The sequence below is a fragment of the Aotus nancymaae genome, unplaced genomic scaffold (assembly GCF_030222135.1).
Source record: "Aotus nancymaae isolate 86718 unplaced genomic scaffold, 86718_ANA_hifiasm-v0.15.2.pri h1tg000188l, whole genome shotgun sequence".
Taxonomy (NCBI): Eukaryota; Metazoa; Chordata; class Mammalia; order Primates; family Aotidae; genus Aotus; species Aotus nancymaae.
The window spans coordinates 84866-109485 of NW_026988603.1; the positions used below are offsets into that span (position 1 = coordinate 84866).

Genomic DNA, 24620 nt, shown 5'->3' on the forward strand with positions numbered 1-24620 from the left:
AGTGCTGCCACAACCCCGGGTAGCTCCTCCAGGAACAGCTGCAAGTATGGCTGAGGGGCAGTCCCCAGCTCCTCCACAGGGCCAAGGCTGCTCTGGCGGGTGCAGTAAACCTGGCAGTGTCTGGACCACAATAAGCAGTGAAGAATACGCAGTCTTTGGTCTGGAACCCGAACTTGGCAACCGGCGTGGACCACTGTGGAGCCAGCTGCGGGGGGAGCTGGGGGACGCAGGCACCTACAGGTGCACTCTGCCCATCCCGGCCCCCTTGTTACACTTTACATCCTGAGGCAGCACAGGGCCAAGCCCAACCCACACAAGCCTGTGAGCCACCCTGTCCTTGCCACCCACCCCTGGCCAGAAAGCATAAAAATGAAACATATGGAAATTCTAGAATTTTAAAATAAAACAAATGAATTTAATAAGTCAATGAATGGGTTTCACAACGGAGTAGGCATAAATGAACAGGAAGATAGACCAGAATGAAATGCCCAGACTAAAACATAAAGAGATAAAAAGAAAAGTCTGAAATGAGCAAAAAGTATGTATAAAACACTAAAAGTATCTAACATATTGAGGCCTGAAAAGTAGATGAGAAAAATAATGGGACAAAAGCAATATTTAAAAATATAATAGCCAATAGTTTTCCAAACCTGATAAAAACACATCAAATCACAGATTTGAGAGGCTCTATGAACCCAAGATGGATCGATACAAATAGAAACTCACCTAGGTATAGCACATAAAATGACAGACAAAGTAAAGGAGAAAATCCTAATAGCAGCCAAAAGAAAAACAAAAAGGCATATTACTATGAAAGAAGCCAAAGTACACTTTGGCTGACTTCTCAGCAGAAGCACTAGAGAAGCCAAAAGAATATTGAAAGAAAATAACTGCCATTCTAGAATTCTGTGCCTTGCAAATGATCCTTAAAAAGTAAAAGCAAAATAAAGATATGTTTACACAAATTATAGCTGAGAGTTTTTTTAGCAACATATTTGCACCAAAGAAAATACTGAATGGAATTTTTAGGCAGATGCAAAATGATTCTACTTGGAAGCAAAGAAAAGATAGAAGGAGGCATGAAAAGGCAAATTTGAGGGTAAATCTTGATGAAGATTGGCTGCATAAAGTTACATCGATAATGATTTGTGGAATTAAACTTATATAAAAACAGTTTTGTGTATATACATATATGTGTGTGTATACACACACACACCCCTATATAATTTAAATGGACAATGGAGGCACAAAAGGTGGGAGGGATTAAGTTTTTTTATATTTGTATTCCAAAGTTCTTGCATTATCTGGAAGGTGATCGAAGAATTTATACATGCCATTCTTTAAGTTAAAGGTGATTGTTATAGCCTTTAGAAAAAAATAGTAAAAGTTGGCTGGGAGCAGTGACTCATACCTGTAATCCTAGCACTTTGGGAGGCTGAGGTAGGCAGATCACTTGAGCTCAAAAGTTTGAGACCAGCCTGGGGAACATGGTGAAATCCCATCTCTACAAAAAATGAAAAAACTAGCTGGGCATGGTGCTGTGCACCTGTAGTCCCAGCTATTTGGAGGTTGAGGCAGAAGGATTGTTTGAACCTGGGAGGTCGAGGCTACAGTGAACTGAGATTGCACCACTGCACTCCAGCCTGGGTGACAAAGTGAGACCTTGTCTTGAAAAAAAGAAAATACTAAAAGTAGATAAACATATAATTAATAAGCTAATAGAGTAAATAGAATAATAAAAATATTCATTTCAAATGAAAGAATAAGCAAAAGGAAGATAGAAGAGATGGAATGAATGAAAAACAAACAGTAAGATGATAGATTTAAAGCCAAATATATCAATAGTTAACAGTAAAAATAGGCAAAACATCTCAATTATGTTTTCAGACTGGATTAGCAGACAACTACAATTATTTGTTGCTTACAAGAGAAACATCATAAATATAAGGAGGTTGAAAGTAAAAGGATGGAAAAATATCCTGTATAAATGAAAACCAAAAGACAGACATTTTAGCTTCATTAATATAAGAAATAATATAGTGTAAAATAAGAACCACCAGAACTAGAGGGATATTTTGTAATGATAGAATTAATCAACCAGGAAGATGTAACTTCTAAGTTAGCATGATTCTAACAACATAGTTTCAAATGCATAAAGCAAAAAAATCTGGAAAATTTCCAAATATTTGAAAGTTAAATCACATAGTTATAAATGACCTGTGGTTTGAAAAGAAATCTACGAGGAAAAATGGAAAATATTACTAATTGAATGAAAATAAAAACACAGGATATCAAAATTTGCAGTATGTAGTTAAATTAGTCATTAGGGGAAATGTGTAGCATTAAATATATTATAAAACAGAAAGTACTTGAATTAATAATCTAAGCTTCCACCTTAGGAAACTAGGGGGAAAAAAGAGCAAATTAAAGCAAGTAGAAAGAAAAAAATACCAAAGATAAAAGCAGAAATCAGCCGAGCATGTTGGTACACGCCTATATTCCCAGCTACTCAGGAGGCTAAGGCAGGAGAATTGCTTGAACCCAGGAGGAGGATGTTGCAGTGAGCCGAGATCACTCCAGCCTGGGCAACAGAGCAAGACTCTGTCTCAAATAAATTTTTAAAAAGCAGAAATCAATAAAATTGACCACAGATAACAGTAATAAAGGAAACAATAAAAGAAAGCATAATGCATAATGACAAAGTGCAATTTATCCCAGGAATTTAAGTTTGATTCAACATTTGAAATTGAATCAGTGTAATTCATGATATCTATAGACTAAAGGAGAAAATTCATATGATCATCTGAATAAATGCTAAAAGCATGTACCAAATGTAACCTCCTTTTAGGGTAAACACTCTCAGAAAACTAAGGATAAAAGAAAACTTTCTTAATCTGCATTAAAAAATTTTGTTTTTAATTTATTTTTAAACTTTTAAGTTCCAAGGTACATGTGCAGGATGTGCAGGCTTGTTACATAAGTAAATGCATGTCGTGGGGATTTGTTGTACAGATTATTTCATCACCCAGGTATTAAGCCTAGTATCCATTAGTTGTTTTTCCTGATCCTCTCCCAACTCCAACCCTCCACCCTCCAATAGGCCCCAGTGTGTGTTGTTCTCTTCTACGTGTCCATGTGTTCTCATCATTTAGCGCCCACTTACAAGTGAGAACATGCAGTATTTGTTAAACTGCATCTGTAAAATTCCCAGGCCTAAAATCATACTTACTATTGAAAAATTGAAGCTCTGCCCTGCCCGGGGTAGGCTATGGATGGTCCAGTAGACTGGGCCTGTGCTGTGTGGGGAAGGTGTGGGCATCACAGCCTTCCTTTTCTTAGGGCCCCCTGCACTTGGGGACAGAATGTGGCCGATGGGACCCTCTGGACCTCCAGCTGCCCAGTCCCAGATTAGAGGGATGGGCATCAGTGGGGAGGGTCTTAAATTAAGATGATTTGCCTTCATAGATTGGGAGACACAAAGCATGGATGGATAGAAACCTTTACAAGTATAAGTTCACATATTAACATATCTGCTTGCATGCTCCAGTTATGTAACAGTTATGCCTACTACATTAAATATGAGCCTGGCTGTGGCCTCTTAGTTTGATATTTTACGGCTTTTGCTGGATTCATGGAAGGGTGAACCTGGAATTAAACAGGCAGTAAAAAATGTAAAAGCTTTGATAAATCAAGAGGTGAAGAACAGCATTTCTTCTAACAGAACTGTTTTAGGAGGATTTTCTCCAGGAGGAGCTCTTGTCTTTATATACTTCTCTTACCACACAGCAGAACCCGGCACCATGTCACTGCACTCAGTTGCTGGCTTCCACTTTGCGATCCATTTCTACAGGGTCCCATTGTGGCACAAACAAAGATATTTCTATTCTCCACTGCTGTAGAGATTGTGACCCTTTAGTTTCACTCATGTTTGATTTACTTACTGTTGAAAATCTTACAGCATTGGTAAATCCAGCCAGTGTAAACTTCAAAACCTTCATAGGCATGATGCACAGCTTGTCACCAGGAAATGATGGCTATCAAGCAATTCATTGATAAACTCCTACCTCCTGTTGACTGATTTCACTAAAAAGGCCTTCTGTAGAAATACACCAGCATCATTGTAGTAGAGTATAAACCTTTCCCCCAGCCAGGTCTTGAAACTGCTTATGTTTGCATGTTAAAATGTTTTTCAAATACATGCAAATGGCATGAACTAACCAATTAGGATCTTGTAAGTTTCTATATTTTCTATACACAAATATATGGTAGAATATATCAGCATTAAAATAAATGAAGCTATTTCACTAATTTTAATAATTAATAATAAAAGCTAGCCTCCTTTTCTCAAATGTAATTGTGCAGCATAATAAAACACTGCAACCAAATTTTTTAATTACATCACTTGAACATTATTAGTATGCAGCTGGGTGTAGTGGCTTACAGCCTGTAATCCCAGTACTTTGGGAGGCCAAGGCGGGCAGATCACTTGAGGTAAGGAGTTCGAGACCTTCCTGGCCAACGTGGTGAAAACCCATCTCTACCAAAAAATACAAAAATTAGCTGGGAGTGGTGGTGCGCACCTGTAATCCCAACTACTCAGGAGGCTAAGGCAGGAGAATTGCTTGAACCTGGAAGGCAGAGGTTGCAGTGAGCTGAGATTGCGCCACTGCCCTCCAGCCTGGGTGACAGAGCGAGACTCCATCTCAAAAAAAAAAAAAAAAAATTACTAATATGCTTAATGAACGTTTGTTCAGGTTTAAATGTGCAGTTAAGGCCAGGCATGGTGGCTAAAGCCTGTAATTCCAGTGCTTTGAGAGGTGAGAGGATCACTTGAGGTCAGGAGTTTAAGACCAGCCTGGGCAACACAGTATGACCTTGTCTTTACAAAAAGTTAAAAATTTATTAGGGTGTGATGGTGCACGCCTGTAGTCTTGACTACCCAAGAGGCTGAGGCAGAAGAATCACTTGCGCCCAGGAGTCCAGGGCTATAGTGAGCTATGATTGACACCGCCTTTCAACCTGGGCAACAGAGCAAGACCCTATCTCTAAAAAAGATAAAATAAAATAAAATGATTACATGAGCCATTAAGATATAAATGATTTATGCATGCTGTGAGTCTATGGATTTATTCTAAAATTGCTAAAATGTCACCATATAGTGACCATGAAAACCCCTTCAAGAAAACAATGAATCCGGGAGCTGTTTTTTGATAAAATTAACAAAATAGATAGACTGCTAGCTACACTAATCAAGAATAAAAGAGAGAAGAATCAAATAGACATAATAAAAAATAATAAGGAGATATCACCATTGATCCCACAGAAATACAAACTACTATCAGAGAATACTATAGACACCTCTACACAAAAAAACTAGAAAATCTAGAAGAAATTAATAAATTCCTGGAAACATACATCCTCCCTAGACTAATCCAGGAAGAAGTTGAATCGCTAAATAGACCAATAACAAGTTCTGAAGTTCAGGCAGTAATTAATAGCCTACCAACCAAAAAAAGCCTAGGACCAGGCGGATTCACAGCCAAATTTTACCGGACGTACAAAGAGGAGCTGGTACCATTTCTTCTGAAACTATCCCAAACAATTGAAAAGGAGGGACTATTCCCTAACTCATTTTATGAGGCCAGCATCATCCTGATACCAAAACCTGGCAGAGACACAACAAAAAAGAAAACTTCAGGCCAGTATCCCTGATGAATATTGATGCGAAAATCCTCAATAAAATACTAGCAAACTGAATCCAGCAGCACATTAAAAAGCTTATCCACTGCAAGCAAGTTGGCTTCATCCCTGGGATGCAAGGCTGGGTCAACATATGCAAATCAATAAACATAACCCATCACATAAACAGAACCAATGACAAAAACCACGTGATTATCTCAATAGATATAGAATAGGCCTTTGATAAAATTCAACATCCCTTCAGGTTAAAAACTCAATAAATTAGGGTTGATGGAACATGTCTCAGAATATTAAGAATTATGTATGACAAACCCATAGCCAATATTATACTGAATGGGCAAAAGCTGGAAGTGTTCCCTTTGAAAACTGGCACAAGACAAAGATGCTGTCTCTCACCACTCTTATTCAACATAGTATTGGAAGTTCTGGCCAGGGCAGTCAGGCAAGAGAAAGGAATAAAGGGTATTCAAATAGGAAGAGAAGAAGACAAATTGTCGCTGTTTGCAGATGGCATGATTCTATATATGGTAAACCCCATTTTCTCAGCCCAAAAACTTTTTAAACTGATAAGCAACTTCAGCAAAGTTTCAGGATACAAAATCAATGTGTAAAGATCACAAGCATTTCTATACACCAATAATAGACAAGCAGAGAGCGAAATCATAAATGAACTCCCATTCACAACTGCTGCAAAGGGAATAAAATACCTAAGAATACAGCTTACAAGCAACATGAACGACCTCTTCATGGAGAAATACAAACCACTCTTCAAGAAAATAAAAGAAGACACAAACAAATGGAAAAACATTTCATTCTCATAGATAGGAAGAATCAATATCGTGAAAATGGGCATAATGCCCAAAGTAATTTATAGATTCAATGCTATCCCCATCAAGGTACCATTGACTTGCTTCACAGAAATAGAAAAAACTATTTTAGAACTATACTTGGAGAGAGATCCAAGATGGCTGATGATTAGCAGCTCGGGCACGTACCTCCCAGTGAAAGCGCAAAGAACGAGAGGACGCCACACTTTCAGACGCATATTAGTTGCTCACGGACCAGGAGATTCCCAGTGGAGGAGCTCCACGGGTCGCCAGGGCGACTCTTGTGGCCGGCGTGGCGGTTTTGCTGGTGCCTTAGCACGCCAGTTCTTGGTGCAGAGTCCGGAGATTCCGGGCAGAAAAGCACCATCAATCTTAACTCCGCTGTTTTGGCCGGCTCAGTGGATTGCTCAGATTTCGGCGCAGGGAATCAACAAGTTGGACGTCAGAGACCCAGTTAGAAAGTCGGTAATTATAAAGACGACAGACGGACAAATATATAATGAAGGGAAGAAACCAGCGTAAAAAGGTACAGAATACTCAAAATCAGAATGCCTCTCCCTCTACAGGGGATTGCAATTCCTCATCAGTAACGGAACAAGGCTTAATAGATTACACGTGTGTTCCAATAACAGCAGCAGGTTTCAAAACGTGGGTGATAAGAAACTTCTGTGAATTAAAAGAACTTGTTCTAACCCAATGCAAAGAAACTAAGAACCTTGAAAAAAGGTTTGACGAAATGTTAACGAGAATGGACAATTTAGAGAAGAATATAAGTGAATTGATGGAGCTGAAAAACACAACACGAGAACTTCACGAAGCATGCACAAGTTTAAACAGTTGAATTGATCAAGCAGAAGGAAGGATATCAGAAGTCGAGGACCAGCTCAGTGAAATGAAACGAGAAGACAAGAATGCAGAAAAAAGGATGAAAAGGAATGAGCAAAGTCTCCAGGAAATATGGGACTATGTGAAAAGACCTAATTTACATTTGATAGGTGTACCTGAATGTGATGAAGAGAATGAATCCAAGTTGGAAAATACTCTTCAGGATATCATTCAGGAAAATTTTCCCAACCTGGCAAGGCAGGGTAATATTCAACTCCAGGTAATACAGAGAACACCACAAAGATATTCTTCAAGAAGACCAACCCCAAGGCACATAATCGCCAGATTTATTAGGGTTGAAATGAAGGAGAAAATACTAAGGGCAGCCAGAGAGAAAGGTCGGGTTACCCATAAAGGGAAATCTATCAGACTTACAGCAGATCTCTCAGCAGAAACCCTACAAGCCAGAAAAGAGTGGGGACCAATATTTAACATCCTTAAAGAAAAGAACTTTCAGCCCAGAATTTCCTATCCAGCCAAACTAAGCTTTATGAGCGAAGGAAAAACTAAATCTTTTGCGAACAAACAAGTACTTAGAGACTTCACCACCACCAGGCCTGCTTTATAAGAGCTTCTGAAAGAAGCACTATACATATAAAGGAACAACCAATATTAGCCTTTCCAAAAATATATCAAAAAGCAAAGAACTTTAACACAATAAAAAATTTGCATCAACTAATGGGCAAAACAGCCAGCTAGCATCAAACGCCGGTATTAAACTTATATATATTTTAATTGGATAAAAAGCCAAAACCCATCGGTATGCTGCATCCGGGCCCATCTTACATGCAACAATACACAAAGACTCAGAGAGAAGGACGAAGATTTACCAATCAAACAGAGAGTAAAAATAAACTAATAAACAAAAAGCAGGAGATGCAATTCTCGCCTCTGATAAAGTAGACTTTAAAGCAACAAAGATCAAAAGAGGCGAGGAATGACATTACGTAATGGCAAAAGGATCAATGCAACAGGAAGAGCCAACGATTCTATAGATCAACGAGATAGAAGATTGACGGGGATGTTCAGAACTTGGACTCGGACCTGGAACAAGTAAACTTAATGGACATTTGTAGAGCTCTCCACTTCAAATACACAGAACATACATTACCACCTCACACCTATTCCAAGGGTGACTATATAGTTGGAAGTAAATCACTCCTCAATAATCGCATAGCATTTCATAGGTTTAAATTAAATATTGGTTGGCTGTTTGTTTGTTATCTTCTTCCCTTATTCCTTCCTGACTACATCATTAAGTATAATTATCAGTATAAAAGAGGTTTTCAATACCCATTACTAAATTGCATTCTAGCCTGGGCAAGAAAGCAATACTCCCATTCTCTCTCCCTCTTTCTTTTCCTTCTCCCTCCTCCCCATTCTCTCTCTCTCTTTCTCTTCCTTTTTCCTCCTTCCTATTCTCTCTCTCTTTCTCTTTAAAAAAAAAAAAAAAAAAAATCAATACATAGCAAATTCAAGGAGGCCCTTGAGTTTGGTTATTTATGACATTCCTAAAAAAAAAAAAAAGAAAAAGAAAACCATAACTAACCACTTTTACAATGAACAGCAATGTGAAGGGGACTCCCTTATCCTCCAAAGAGGTTTTCCTCTTAGAAGTGATGACAACCCCAAGGGCAGAAGCCAAGTCTCTTCATCAGCCAGGCTTTCATCATACAGAAAAAAAAAAAAAAAAAAAAAAAAAAAAAAACTATTTTAAATTTCATGTGGAACCAAAAAAGAGCCTGTATAGCCAAGACAATCTTAAGCAAAAAGAACAAAGCTGGAGGCATCAAGCTATCTGACTTCAAACTATACTACAAAGGCTACAGTAACCAAAACAGCATGATACTGGTACCAAACAGGCATATAGACCAATGGAACAGAGCAGAGAACTCAGAAATAGCACATCTACAACCACCTGATCTTAACAAACCTGACAAAAACAAGTAATGAGGAAGAGATTCCCTATTTAATAAATGGTGCTGGGAAAACTGGCTAGCCATATACAGAAAACTGAAACTGGATCCCTTTCTTACACCTTATACAAAAACCAACTCAAGATGGATTAAAGATTTAAATGTAAAACGCTACATCATAAAAATCCTAGAAGAAAACCTAGTACCATTCAGGACACAGGCATGGGCAAATACTTCATGATGAAAACACCAAAAGCAATTGTAACAAAAGCCAAAATTGACAAATGGGATCTAATTAAACTAAAGTTCTGCACAGCAAAAGAAACTAGCATCAGCATGAACAGGCAACCTACAGAATGAGAGAAAAAAATTGCAATCTACCCATCTGAAAAAGGTCTAATATCCAGAATCTACAAGGATTTTTAAACAAATTTACAAGAAAAAACCCCACAGAAAGTGGGCAAAGGATATGAACACTTCTCAAAAAAAGGCATTTATGTGGCCAATAAACATACAAAAAAAACCTCATCATCACTAATCATTAGAGAAATGCAAATCAAAACTACAATGAGATAGCATCTCATGCCAGTCAGAATGGTGATTATTAAAAAGTCAAGAAACAATAGATGCTGGTGAGGCTATGGAGGAATAGGAATGCTTTCACACTGTTGGTGGAAATGTAAATTAGTTCAACCATTGTGGAAGATATTGTGGTGATTCCTCAAGGGTCTAGAACCAGAAATACCATTTGACCCAGCAATCCCATTACTAGGAATATACCCAAAGGAATATAAATCATTCTACTATTAGGACACATGCATATGTATATTTATTATAGCACTATTTACAATAGCAAAGACATGGCACCAACCCAAATGCCCATCAATGACAGACTGGATAAAGAAAATGTGGTACATAAACACCATGTAATACTATGCAGCCATAAAAAAGAATGAATTCATATCCTTTGCAGGGACATGGATGAAGCTGGAAGCCATCATCCTCAGCAAACTAACACAGGAAAAGAAAACCAAACACCACCTGTTCTCACTCAAAAGTGGGAGTCGAACAATGAGAACACATAGACACAGGGAGGGGAACATTACACGCCAGGGACTGCCAGGGATGGGGGACAAGGGGAGGGAGAGCATTAAGACAAACACATAATGCATGCAGGGCTTAAAACCTAGATGACTGATTGATAGGTGCAGCAAACCACCATAGCATATGTATACCTATGTAAAAAAAAAACCTGCACATTCTGCACATGTACCACTGCACATGTATCTGCACAAGTAAAATAAAATAAAAAGATTTTTTTTAAATTGCTAAAATATCACCATGTCATCATGCAGTTTCAGAATATATATATATATACACACACACACAATCACACACTATATGTACTATATTACATATAGTGTGTGTATAAATAAATACATATAAATATACATGTTGAGTGTGCGTGTAAATATATATATACACATGCAGCACAAATGTACATGATTATAATATGTAATAAGAATGAGACAGTATTACTTTATTCCTAATAACAGAGATAATGCTTTTAAATGTCAGTAAAGAGTAATATTGCTCTCTTCAATTCATGGCCCTTTTATTTTGAGTACCAGGCTTTTCTTTTCCCTGATGTTCCTATTTAATATTCTTTTTTCTCTCAAGAAATATTCTTTCTTCCTTTACTATCCATAATGGACTAAATACTATCTCCCTGCTATAGACGTGTACTATCAATGCATGCTGTAATTTGACATCCTGAATTACAGACACATGGCATTTGAAGTGTATTTATACTTTATAAAGAGACTAAATGCTACTCAAAACTTTCTACATTACTTATTTCAAAAAAACTGTACTTTAAGTCCAAATTTAGACCTATTTAGTAATTTTTAATCCATTTAACTAAAATAATTCTGTGGTTTTGCTTTTCTTTAATCAACTGAAAGAATAAATAGGTCATATTCTAGTATGTTCTGAAATATTTAAGACTGATCTCAAAACTAATCTCTAAGATGATTCTCCTTGTGGCATAGAGTTTATGTTTACTTAATTAGTATGTATTTTTGAATCTAACTATTGTAGAAAATGAGCAATCTATTAGAAAATTTGCATTACTTTATTTGCTAATGAACTTACTTTAAAATTTCACTTTTTTGAATGAATGACTTAATTTTTAATTTTTCTTTATTTTTTAAATATTAGAATTGACATTCTAAATGTATTTTTAAAATTTTTCATTTGTTAAAATCAGCATAAATGACTTAAAAATTATGATTTTGTGCAAACATAAAAGTTTTAGTCATTTGCTTTTAAATAGCCAAATTTTTGAGATTACTAGTAAAAATTATTTGAAAACAAATTTGTAGATAATAAAGAGTAGCTAGAACTGTATTTGTATGGTATAGTTACCTCACAGTTTAATATGCAGCAAAAATGTATGATCGATATTTCTGAACTGTGTTAATTTTTCTGCCATTTTCCAACTGATCAAAATGATTTTAGGAATGTATCCTTGTAAATAGGTACTAATTGATAATGGAAATAATTTCATAATGGGCTATAAAGGATATTAATAATGAAGCCATATGTTTATGCTTGGGTTTAAAACTTTTAAACCATTATTTGCTAAGTCATTTTGCTTTCCCTTGAAGAACACAAACTGTTGTTTCAGTTTTTCAGACTAACAAGATCTTATTTATGGCAACAAATATTTCATTAAAATGTTGTGCTATAATATGGGAAAATGTAAATCTTTTTCACAGTTTCTTTCAATGTGAAATAAAATTTAATTCTGACAAAAAAGGAAAAAAGTGAAATGTTTTCCCCCTAAGACTGAGAACAAGGGAAAGATTTTCACTCAATCCACATTGTACTGGAGGCCCAGCAAATACAATAAGGTGAGAGAGGAAAACAATTTACAGATTAGAAAAGAAGAAACAACTGTCTTTATTCACAGGCAACATGATTGTCTACATAGAATATTCCAAAGAATCTACAGAAACAATATCAGAAGTTTAGCAATATCAGAGTATATAAACCAATATGTAGAAATCAAATGTATTTCTATATGCTAGCAATAAGCAATTGTAAATTACAAATTATAATTTAAAAGAATACTACCATTTACAGTGGCACAATAATCATTACATATTTAGAGAAAATCTAAGTAAAAAATTTTTATGAAGAAAACCACAGAACATTTATCAAGAAAAATAAGAAGAAATAAATAAATAAATGTAGGGAGACCCTTTGTTTATGGAACAGAACACTCAGTATCATTATGGTATCAATTCTCCCCTAATTTATCTGTAAATTTTATACAATTGTAATAAAAATATCAGCAGACTTTAAAAAATAGAAATTGATGTTTTAATAAATAATTCTAAAGCTTATACAGAAAAGCAAAGGATCTAGAGTAACTAAAACAATTTTGGAAAAGAAGACTGAAGTTAAGGAATCATAACATCTAATTTCAACTTACTACAAAGCTGCTGCAATCAGGGCAGTATGCTATTGGTGTAAAGGTAGACATAATGGTCAACTTACTTTTGACAAGGGTGCCAAAACCCATCCAATGGTGAAAGGATGGTCTTTTCTACAAATGGTGCTGGAAAAACTAAGAGAAAAGGCAACCTGTCTACCTGAGGTAGACTTAGGAAGTTGTTGACTCAACAATCTGAGACTCATCTTCAAGCCTGAGAAGACACATTGGGTGATGGTTTCTAAGTGCCTACTAGTCCCAGGTTATTCTTAGTTATTCTTGCCTCTCTCATAGCTCAGTGTTTGTTACCTACTATTACGAATGTTTATTGATTAAAGACAAAACAAGATGAAAATATGTTGATTGATACCTAACAGAAAATCAGACCACTAAAAATGAAAACACATCTTTAAGAAGAATCAGTGACAGTGGCAAAGCTCTGGAGAATTCCTAGATTATTTTCTGCAACTCTGACTAATGGAGAATTTAAAAAGGGGAATTGAGAAAAAAAAAAATCTATCCTCCTAGGTGTAAGGCCGGTTGCCTCACCGGGAACTCGGACACCCCCGCCTGCTCCGGGAGCTCGGACATGCCCACCCACCTCACACAGCACCTAGCTCTCCCTTAAAGAACCCCGCCAAAATGCAAAAGAAGTCTTGTAAATCTACCCAATAGCATTCGAGTCTTAGCTACCCAATAGCAGTCGAGTCTTGTAAATCCACCCAATAGCAGTCGAGGCTTGTAAATCTACCCAATAGTATTCAAACCCTGCCTACCTGCCAATAGCAAGCTTGTCCTGCCCACGCCCTGCTCTCCCACAACCAATCAAACACCTCCACTCCCTATAAAACCCCATGTCTGAGAGGAGTCCGTGCGACTTCTCCAGCCCTTTCTGTTGGACCGCAGAACCTTGCCCGGGAGCTGAATAAATTCGCATTGGATCTTCTTGTGCTGGCCTCAGTTTCTTCATTTTAAACTCGGCAAGAACCCTTACACTAGGAAGGAATTATTATTATCTGACTGTGACAACAAATAATGACCAAAGCCAGTTTTAAACCCATTCTAATCAAGCATGACAACTTCATATCAGTAAATACACTCCCTGAAATCAGCCAATTAGCAGCAGTTTTCACTCTGCTCAGTAAACAAGCTTCTGAAAGTTAGCCAGCCATCATTGGTGTTACTTACTTTCACAGTTAAACATTAAAAAACAATAACAACAAAAAACACCCTAAACACTCCAGGTTTTTGTTTGTTTGTTTTGGTTTTTTTGAAACAGAGTCTTGCTCTGTCACCAGGCTGGAGTGCAGTGGTGGGATCTCAGCTCACTGAAACCTCTGCCTCCCAGGTTCAAGTGATTCTCATGCCTCAACCTACCAAGTAGCTGGGGTTACAGGCATGCACCACCATGCCCCACTAATTTTTGTATTTTTTGTAGAGACAGGGTTTCACCATGTTGACCAGGCTGGTTTCAAGCTCCTGGCCTCAAGTGATCTGCCTACCTTGGCCTCCCAAAGTGCTGGAATTACAGGCTTGAGCTGCCATGCTCAGCCAACATTCCTGTTTTTGAAAATCCTCCAATCCCTAAACTCTGTATTACAAGACCAACTCTGCGTTGCTGAGAAAGAGTGTGCTTTACAACTACCGCTCCAACTTGCTTACAAAGTGATAAATTTAGCTTTTTTATTTCTGACATTAAGAAGTGGCTTCTTCCTTCAACATAATTACAATATTATATCATTTATCTGGAATTTGTATTATTGATGGTATTTGTTAATTTTTTTTTTCGAGACAGTGTCTCACATTGTCATCCAGGCTGTAGTGCAGTGGAATGATCTTGGCTCACTGCAGTCTCCGTCTCCTGGGTTCAAGCAATTCTCCTGCCTCAGCCTCCCAAGTAGCAGGAACTACAGGCATGTGCCACCACACCCAGCTAATTTTTTTGTATTCTTAGTAGAGACAAGTTTTCACCAAATTGGCCAGGATGATCTCGATCTCCTGACCTTGTGATCCTCCTGCCCTTGTGATCCTCCTGCCTTGGCCTCCCAAAGTACTGGGATCACAGGCATGAGCCACTGTGCTCAGCCATAAATTTTCTTTAAAAACGTGATTTTTGTGATTCTTCATTCCAAGTAAATTTTTTAATTTAAAAATAATTGTCTTATTCTACAAGTATTTATTGAGCACATACTATGAGGAAACATGTTAGACATAAACAAAAATGGTCCCTGCTCTCATGAAATTTACAGTCTAGTGGAGAAAGCCAGACATTAATCAAATAAACATACCAAAATATATAATATGTATTACTCTGTCCACCCATGAAAGATTATAAGCTATAGGAACTGAACTGCCTGTCCACCATAAATAACTATTTAAGAATGCACAAAATACATCGAACATTTAGATATGGTGCAACAGGTAGCACAGAACTGTGATCCCCAAAGGAAAGAAAACAAATAAATTCAGTCCTATGATTGTCCCAGTTTACTTCCTGGAGAGAGTTTCCAGGCATCAGTCCAGGGAGGGCAAAAGCAAACAGAGCCCCACTGAGTTGAGGAGATGGAGATTAGTACTCTGGGAGGCAGAGGTGGCTAGAATTTACAGGCAAAGTACAGGAAATAAAGTTGCTGAACAGAGTGAGAATGATGCCTCAGTGACCTGTGGGATATCAGTCTAAGATGCATGTAATTGAAGTCAGAGAAAAAAGAGAGACATAAAATATTTGAAGAAATGATGGCCAAAGGTTTTCTAAATTTGGTAAAAACTATAAGCCCACAGAACCAGGGGACTCAACAAATCTGAAACAGAACAAACTTTGTAAAACTATACCAAAATATATTATGATCAATTGCTCACACACCTTTATAAAGTCTTAAAAACAGCTATTGGGGAAAAGATGCATTATACGCAGATAAGAATTACAGCAGACTTCTTTTCCAAAACTGCATAACCCAGAAGCAATGGAACATCTTTAAAATGCTGAAAGAAAACACTGTCAACCCTAAATGTTCCATGGTGAGCAAGTCTATGCAAACTTATGCCCAAAGCCCAGGAAGCTGAGAGGTGAAAGAAGGAGGCTGACAAATCTGCCTTCTCAGAAAGAAACATTTAAGAGGGGCTTACAAACAGAAGTGATAGCCTTTGGCAGCCATGAGAAGGGATAGTGGATCCTTGCGCCTTTATCCCCTAGGCCCAGGGATTATATACCACAGAGAAGGAATGTGCAACAATTGAAGTCAACCCCTCAGAGAGAGACAAGAGTGAAGGGTAGAAAAAGTAGAAATCTCAGAGGCATTCCCAGAACAGGGGTTAATCAGAAGTCAATATAATAGGTTACCATCCAAGACGGAGTTGCTTTATCATCTACACCTGTGGAGAAAAAGTTAGATGTTAAATCTGAACTCAATTGAACATGGACACAAACAATGGTCACCAAGTCCCAGAACAGGTTGTGTGAGCCCTTGAGGCATTCATCCAGCGCTGTTTCAGATAAATCTCTATTTCAATCTATTCCTATATGTTAGTCATCGAAAAACAATAGACAGTCGCAAAAACAAGTTGACCTTTTTGTGTTCCTTGTGCCCAGTTATGAAGGGACCTCATGACTGGGCCTCATGCCAAACAACTTGTTACAAAAAGAGCTAGGGTCCCAGACCGTGCCAAAGTTTCATGAGACCTCTCCTCATCTTTGCATGGACAAGTGGCCGACTTTGGAGCCCAGGCTGTTACTTCCTAGTCTGGTGACAAATCCTCCATAGTCTGGTGAGTGTAAAAAAAAAAAAATATATATATATATATATATATATATATATATATATATATCTTTTACCTTCTCCCCTTCCCAGTGCAATTTGGTTATTATATCAATTTGCTTATTATATCATTTGCTTATTATATCCACATTGTCATTTATGTGGGATAAAGGTTGTTTACCCTTAAAGGTATTGTGTGTGTGTCTTTTCTTCTCCTACCGCATGTTTCATGCACAGAGCAACACCGAATCTACCCAACATTGTTTACCACAGGCTACACTACTATTGTCTCTTATGTGAATTACTGGAATAGTGTCCCAACTGGCCTCCCTGCTTTCATCCTTAGTGACTTCTTATCCATTCTCCAGCTGAAATAAGATTAAAGTTATTACTATGCAAATGGGATTATGCAATTCCCCTGCTTAAGAAAAAAAAAAGGCTGCTGATTTCACTGTGAATAAAATCCAAAGCCGTTGATATGGCCTGTAAGGTTCTGTCTACTTGTTCCACATGGCCTGTAAAGTTCTGTCTACTTGTTCCACCTTTCTTCCACTCCTATCCTTCTAACTCTTGCTGATTCAGCATTTTAAAAATATATAATTTTGTTTGAGACAGGGTTTTACTCTGTCACCCAGGCCGGAATGCAGTGATGAGATCATGGCTCACTACAGCCTCAACCTCCCAAGCTCAAGCAATCCTCCCACCTCAGCCTCTCACGTAGCTGGGACTACAGACACGCACCACCACATCTGGCTAATTTTAAATTTTTTTGTAGAGAGAGAGTCTTGCTATGTTGTCCAGCCTGGTTTTAAACTGCTGTAGGCAAGTGGTTTTCCCACTTCGGCCACTTAAAGTGCTGAGATTACCTGTGTAAGCCACTGCACCCCACAGTCTGATTCAGCTTTTTGCAGCCCCAGAATGTTCACAAAATATATACCCTCAGCCCACAAAAATCCATTCTCTCTCATTTCTACTCCTGTTTCTCACTTCAAGTCTTACCTGTAGGAGGCCTCCTCTGACTATTTTCACCCTTCCAGTCCCAGGTTCCTCTGTGCACACAGATCTGGCACACAGTACTTTTCTATCAGAGCACTCATCAGTGTTTATACCGCTGTGTTTATTTGTGTGAGTATTTGATTATTGTCATTCTCCCTCTTAGAAATTAAGATCCTTGAGATTGACTCAGCGTGGAATATCTGGCACACAGTATGCACTGAGGAAATACTTGTTGGAATAATTAGTGAATTATAGATAAAAACTTACCTTGGAATTAATTATGGATGGTTTCTTACTCAGAAGGATTTCCTGTTCTTCCTGAAAGGGTTATATAAGGCTACTCTACCGTGTGTCTTCAGAATTACAAAACAGAGAGGCAGACTTGAAGTGCTTTGATGGTTCCTGTGAAAAAGAAGGATCAAAGCTCGAGGCTCATCCTTCTCCCATGGAACCCCTTGCGTCCTTGCCCTGCACTGGGACAAAATGATCCACATTTGGAAATCACACAACTTAGCCCATCTACTTGGTATTTCTGCCTACTTCCTCCAAATCTCACTCTCTTGGGATGTGTGTTTGCTGGTACTGATGGGGACAGGCAAAGAACTTGAGCACATCACCCAGCCCTACAGGGATTTCCCATTCCCAAAAGCTCACAGGAAGAGAATGGGAGACAAAGGGCCTGGTGATTAGACTCCCAAGACACTGGTCCGTCTGCTTGTGTCTCTGGTGCAACAGGCCCAGCGAGAGTCTTTAAGGCCAAAACAAGGATTTATTGAGGTGAGTGCTCCATTTTAGTCATGGCAAAGCTACACTGTTTATGCGGGCTCAATTTAAGGTATACAGTGATCGCTTTGTTGTTTAGGGTCTGGGAGTTACAGAGGAAACTGATTTCTTTTACACACTTTAAATGAACTTATTTACAACCAATAAGATCTTACACTATAAATGGTAAAATCTTTTTCCTTGGCAAGCTCCTCAAACAGCAATCTCAACAGTAGCAGTTAATGTATTTTTCAAAAGGCACTCTTCCAATCAATTAACTTACTATGCTTGACTATTCAGCCTGTTAATCCAAATTTAAGCATTACCTCAAAGCTGGTTTACCATTGTGAAGTCCACTAAAATACTCCATTGAAACAACTCACTCAGGGGAAAAACACAAAGTGGCAAGCTGGGGACACAGTGGCTCTTTAAGAGGGATTTTAAAGTTTATGTCCCTGCCTTCTACCTGGCAGCTGTATTATCTCCAGTGGTAAAGGCTCCTTCTGCTTAAACGAAGCCATGTCTCTAATCTCTTTTTGTTCAGGCTCCATTTGCTAACCTATCTTTCAGGGTTTTATTCTGTGTGTCTAAGGTTTTCCCACACTCAAGACTCTGGTATACATGATCTGGCTTATGTTCAAAGACATCTAAGGGATGAGGCTAGAATTCCAAGTGAGGTTCAAATTTGCATTAACACCAGTGGCACAAGTACACAACTTGAGGCTGCCAAGAGTGGCTCTTTAAAATGTCTTAGAGCTGTTGAGTAACACTAAACTCCTTATTTTATAAATGAGTCAAGTGAGACACAGATAAATTTAGTTTCTTCTCAGTATGTGACTTATATTTCAAGATGCAGTTCAGCCATCCACTCAGAAGTCTTCCCTGACCATTCTCCACTGTCATCAACACCAGATATTTACTGAGTATCTGTTACATGCCAGTCCCTGTTCTAGGTACTTGGGATTCACCAGTACACAATGGAGACAAAAATCCCTGCCCTGGAGCAGCTTACATTCTAGCACGGGAAACAGGTTACAAACAGTGAGTGTAATACATGTTGAGGGCAGCAAATTCTGGAGAACAAACAGGGTCATGGGGATCAGGAGTAGGCAATCCCTGAGTGGGAGCTGTTTGAGTTTGTGATTTTTAAATAGTTGAGTAGACCTCATTGAGAAGGTGACAGTTGGCACAAACTTAAAGGAGGTGAGGAAGTTACCCATGAAAGTATCTGGGGAAGAGTATGCCAGGTAGGGGGACCACACATGCAAATGCTCTTGGGCAGAACCATGCATGCCTGTGGTGAGCTCAAGAAACAGTGAGCAAGCCAAAGGGGGCCTCAGAGGTGGAGGGGAACTGGTCATGCCAAGCACTCAGGACCACCATAGGGGCTTTGGCCACTGCAGAGCTCTAGCAGAAGAGTGTGTCAAAGTCAAAACATAGAGACAACCCTCTGAAATTAACACATTTTATTTGGAAAGAAAGAATTGCAACTTGGGACATACATGCAGACTGGATGGTTTTCAGTATGTCTGCAGAACAAAGACACTTAGAGGTTTTATTTTTAAAAGAGAAACATTATGTTTTGTTCTCAGAAAGTTCATTGGCACTAGTAAGGTTTTGACAAGCTAACAAGTTTTGATTGATAAGTGACAGCAATGGGTCAAACTATTCTTAGAGTTTCAGGAGATTGTTTTAGTAGCTATGGATATGACTGGTTTCAAATTATAGCAGGTAGCATCAGCAGCCAGGCTTTCAGAGAATTATATTCTTGGAGCAATGTTTCATGTCCTGAGTGCTTTTCCTTTGCCCTCTCAAATCTGTTTTAGTTGGGTATAACAAGAATGACCCAAATGGTATGATCGACTTTCACAAGTGACATGATTAAACATTTTCTGATTTCAAAGGTTTGGCTGCTGTGTTGAGAAGAGAATGTGATGGACATATATAGAAACCTGGAAACCTGATAGGGCTAATACAATAACTCAGAGGAGAGGTGATGGCAGCTTGGACCTGTTGGTAGCAACAGAGTGGTAAGAGGCGATTTCATTCTGGCTATGTTTTAAAAATAGAACTGACAGGATTAACTGAGAGATTGGATGGATTTTAAGTGAAAGAATGTCTCTGAGGGTTTTGTTTTATTTTCCCAAACTACAATGATGAGGATTTTTTTTAAGTCCAAGCAACATACTTACACACATATTCCAACTCATCACATTGTGTCACAATTTTTTTTTCTACCTCTTTTTACTTTGTGCTGAGGGCAGACCTTGTGCTGTACATTCCCAATGCCTACTGGAGCATTCAATAAATATTTGTTGAGTAAATGAACATTAAATGTGGCAGATGTGAATTCACATTGGACCCAACACTGTCCTTATCCTCTCCCTCCTAAGATACCTTTTACCTCAAGTGTGAAAGTCCATTTGCTGATCTCTGCAGAGAGCCTTAGTCAGGTCCCCAATCTAAGAGTTCAGGCTCCACTTGCTAACCTTTCTTTCAGGGCTTTATTCATTTTATATTACTGTGCATGACATTGTGATTATATATATTTGGTCTTCATTCCTGTTTCCTGGCATACAGCTCCTAAAATCCTTGGAATCTCCAGAGTGATTGATAAGAATGCATTTTGTATGCTAATGAGATAACTGGAGGCCCCTAGGATGGGGACTACCAACAGGAAAGACCAGGGCATGATTAGACTTTCAGCCCTACTCCCCAGCTTCCAGGAAGGAGAAAGGGCCTGAAGGTTAATTTGATCACCAATGGCCAATGATGTAATCAGCCATGCCTATGTAATGAAGATTCCTTAAAAACCCAAAAGGATTGGGTTTGAATGAGCTTCTGGATAGCTAAACATGTGGAAGTTCCTGGAGGGTGGTGGTCCTGAACTGCATATGAAAGTTCCATGCCCTTTTCTATATGCCTTACATTATCCATCTCTTCCGCCTGGCTGTTTAACTATATATCCTTTGTAATATCTGTAAGGCAGGTTGCCTCGCTGGGAGCCAAATGGGCACACCTCTCCACGCCTGAAAACTACGTCACCATTCTGAGTGCATTACTCAGCATCTGGCCTCTCCACGCAGGCTCCCCACACCCACTTCCGGATTCCAATCTCAGTGCCGTACTCATCAGCAAACTATGCACTCGGCCCCACCGAAATTTTGAAAAATCCCGCCAAAGACCTGCCCTATGGCAGCTTGCCCCATACGTCCTCAACCGGCCCACTTGCCAGTAGCCCAGCTTGGCTGCCAATGGCAGCTCGCCTTGTCCGTGCCCAGTCCCTTCATAACCAATGAGAATACCTCTGCTTTGTTTCCCCCGCAGCTGATCAACTACCTCCACTCCCTATAAAACCCCATGCCCCAAGAAGAGAAGCGCGACTTCTTTGGCCTCTTTCCAGGACCATAGAACCTCGCCCAGGAGCTGAATAAATTGGCTTTTAATTTCCTTACTCTGGTCTCCGTTTCCTCATTTAACTTGGCAATAAACCTTACAATATCCTTTATAATAAGTAGGTAAAAGTAAGTAAAGCATTTCTCTGAGTTCTGTGAGCCTCTCTAGAAAATTAATCAAAGCTAAGGAGGGGTTTGTGGGAATTCCTGATTTGTAACCGGTTCTTCAGAAGTATGGGTGACAACCTATTTGTGATTGACACTGGAAGTAGGAGGAAGTCTTGTGGGACTGAGCCCTAAACCTGTGGGACCTGATTCTATATCTAGGTAAGTAAGTGTCAAAATTTAATTGAATTAGAGGACACCCAGCTATTGTCTGCTGCAGAATTGATTGGTGTATAGGAAAAAGGTCTCCCTGATCCTAATTCTGGTGTCAGAGTATTGAATGTATTGTTTGGTGACCAGAGGTGGTCTGTATTGAGAGTTAAAGTGGGAAAAATGTCAGTTTTTTACCATATCTTTTACCGTGCAACAGATCACCATAATCGTAGCCACTTAAAACAATACACATTTATTATCTCATATTTTCCATGGGTCAGGAATCCAAGCACAATTAAGTTGGGTCCTCTGTTATAATCTCACAAGACTGCAATCAAGGAGCAAGGCTGTGTTTTCATCTGGAGGCTCAAATGGGAAATAATATGCTTCCAAGCTCATTCAGATTGTGGGCAGAGTTCATTTCCTTGTGGTTTTGGGACTAAGGGTTTCAGATTTTTGCTGGTTGTTGGCTGGAGGTCTTTCCTAGAGGCCACTGCAGTTCTTTGTTCTGTGAGCTTCTCCAGCATGTCCACTTCATCAAGCTACAGGAGAGTCTTTAACTTGCTAAGAAATTTTATATACACAGTGATATGGTTTGGCTGTGTCCCCACCCAAATCTTGAATTGTAGCTCCCAAAATTCCCACGTCATGGAAGGGACCCAGAGGGAGGTAATTGAATCATGAATGTGGGTCTTTCCCATGTTGTTCTTGCGATAGTGAATATGTCTCACGAGATCTGATGGTCTATTAAAGGGGAGTTTCCCTACACAGGCTCTCTTGCCTGCTACCATGTGAGATGTGCCTTTGCTCCTCCTTTGATTTCTGCCATGATTGTGAGGCCTCCCTAGTTACATGGAACTGTGAGTCAACTAAACTTCCTTTCTTTGTAAATTACCCAGTCTCGGGTTTGTCTTTATTAGCAATGTGAGAACAGATTAATATACATAGTAATCACAGGAGTGACATCATCATCACTTTTGCTTTATTATATTAGTTAGAAGCAAGTCACAGGTCCCACTCACCCTCAAGGGGAGGGGATTACTCAAAGGCCTGAACACCAGGAGGTGGAAGTCATGGTCGGGGGGTGGGGTGTCAAAATTACTTTCATCATTAGAAGTGTGTTTGTTTGTTTCCTATCCCAACAATTTTGACCCTATGTTAGTTCCGGGATGGCATGGTGCCTAGACCTGTGCTGTCCAATAAGGTAACCACTGGTCCCAGGCATGGCTAGTGTGTCTGAAGAACTGAGTTTTTAATTTTTAAAAAATTTTAATGAATTTAAATTTAATCTAAAAACTGGTACTCCATTCGGTTATTGGAAAATTATTTGTGTGTTTAGAACAGCTTGTATATGAATCTACTTTTTCAGCTGTACATTTTATGAAATCTAGACACTGACAAGTATCTCCATTGAAAATTTGTTCAAATTGAGATGTGCTTGCTGTTAACTGTAAAATATACACCAGATTTCAAAGACTTGGCATGAAAAAAAAAAAGCTTCTCCTTAATAATTTAAAAAAGAGTTACATGTGGAAATAACATCCTGTATATATTGGGATAAGTAAATATATTATTAAAAACAATTTCATGCTTTTGTTTTTATTTTTTAAAAAAACAGGTTACCAGAAAATTTAAAGTTAGACAAATGGCTCGCATTCTATTGCTGAAAGAAAATACAAAGCGGTGAAGAGCTTAGAGTTGGGTCAGCAAGACACGCCCCCAGTGTTAGCTAAAGATGTAAGGCATCAACGAGAAATGTTGGGGGGCTCAGGAGAGGGGAAGGTGGGGTCATCCATGGTCTGAGAAAGTCTTCAGTTGAAGGCGAGACAGACGGGACCATTAACGAGTTTCGGGAGAACCAACGTCTCGCTGGCTGCGCTGGGAATGCCCCACCACCTTGGCCTCATTTTCGCTCCGCGCCCCGCCCTTGAACGCGCGGCGCCTTTTGACCCCGCCGCCGCGCCGTAGACCGCGCTGAACGCCGGTGGCTGCCATGGCGGATGTGTCCGAAAGGACGCTGCAGTTGTCAGTGCTAGTAGCCTTCGCCTCTGGAATACTCCTGGGCTGGCAAGCGAACCGACTGCGGAGGCGCTACTTGGACTGGAGGAAACGGAGGCTGCAGGACAAGCTGGCGGCGACGCAGAAGAAGCTGGACCTGGCCTGAGATTCCGCGCCTTCCGCCTCATTCGATCCCTCGCTTGGCCACCTTGCCATGTCCGCGCGGGAGCTCCGAGCCGGCGGCGGCCAGAGCCAGGCTTGCCACGCAGTCCCCGCCTGCCGTGGCGGGCTCTTCCCGGAGTGTTGGTGAGCAGTACACATAGTGACACTGCAAAGGGAGACTTTGGGGTCGGACAAATACCTTAGTATCAACTCTGGTCAGGTCGCAGAAGATGACTTGTTCTCACAGACACCAGAAGGTGGAAGTTTTGTCTTCCCTCATAACTTGTTCATTGGTGTCTTAGTTTAGTTCACTGGGTGTTTAATGAGAATGTCTCACCAACGTGTTATGTCGCTCACCCTGACGTTAAACATCAGTATGGAAAATACTGGAAAGAACAAAAGAAAAA

At 39.2% G+C, this 24620-nt stretch overlaps 2 protein-coding genes and 1 pseudogene across 2 annotated transcripts in view; all 3 read left to right on the forward strand.

Annotated features, from left to right (window-relative positions):
* Positions 1-21284, forward strand: part of LOC135273007 (uncharacterized) — a 77284-nt gene extending 56000 nt beyond the window's left edge. The window contains exon 14 of the mRNA XM_064371812.1: positions 20245-21284. Coding sequence (XP_064227882.1) covers positions 20245-20262 — 18 coding nt within the window. The 3' untranslated portion in view covers positions 20263-21284. The remainder of the gene's footprint in view (positions 1-20244) is intronic.
* LOC135273005 (acyl-protein thioesterase 1-like) lies at positions 1774-4591 on the forward strand (annotated as a pseudogene).
* A 2756-nt stretch (positions 21285-24040) lies between the features above and the next one.
* Positions 24041-24321, forward strand: LOC135273010 (mitoregulin). The gene has a single exon (XM_064371816.1). The coding sequence runs from the start codon at positions 24047-24049 to the stop codon at positions 24215-24217; it is 171 nt and encodes a 56-aa protein (XP_064227886.1). The 5' UTR covers positions 24041-24046; the 3' UTR covers positions 24218-24321.
* Positions 24322-24620: the final 299 nt, after the last annotated feature.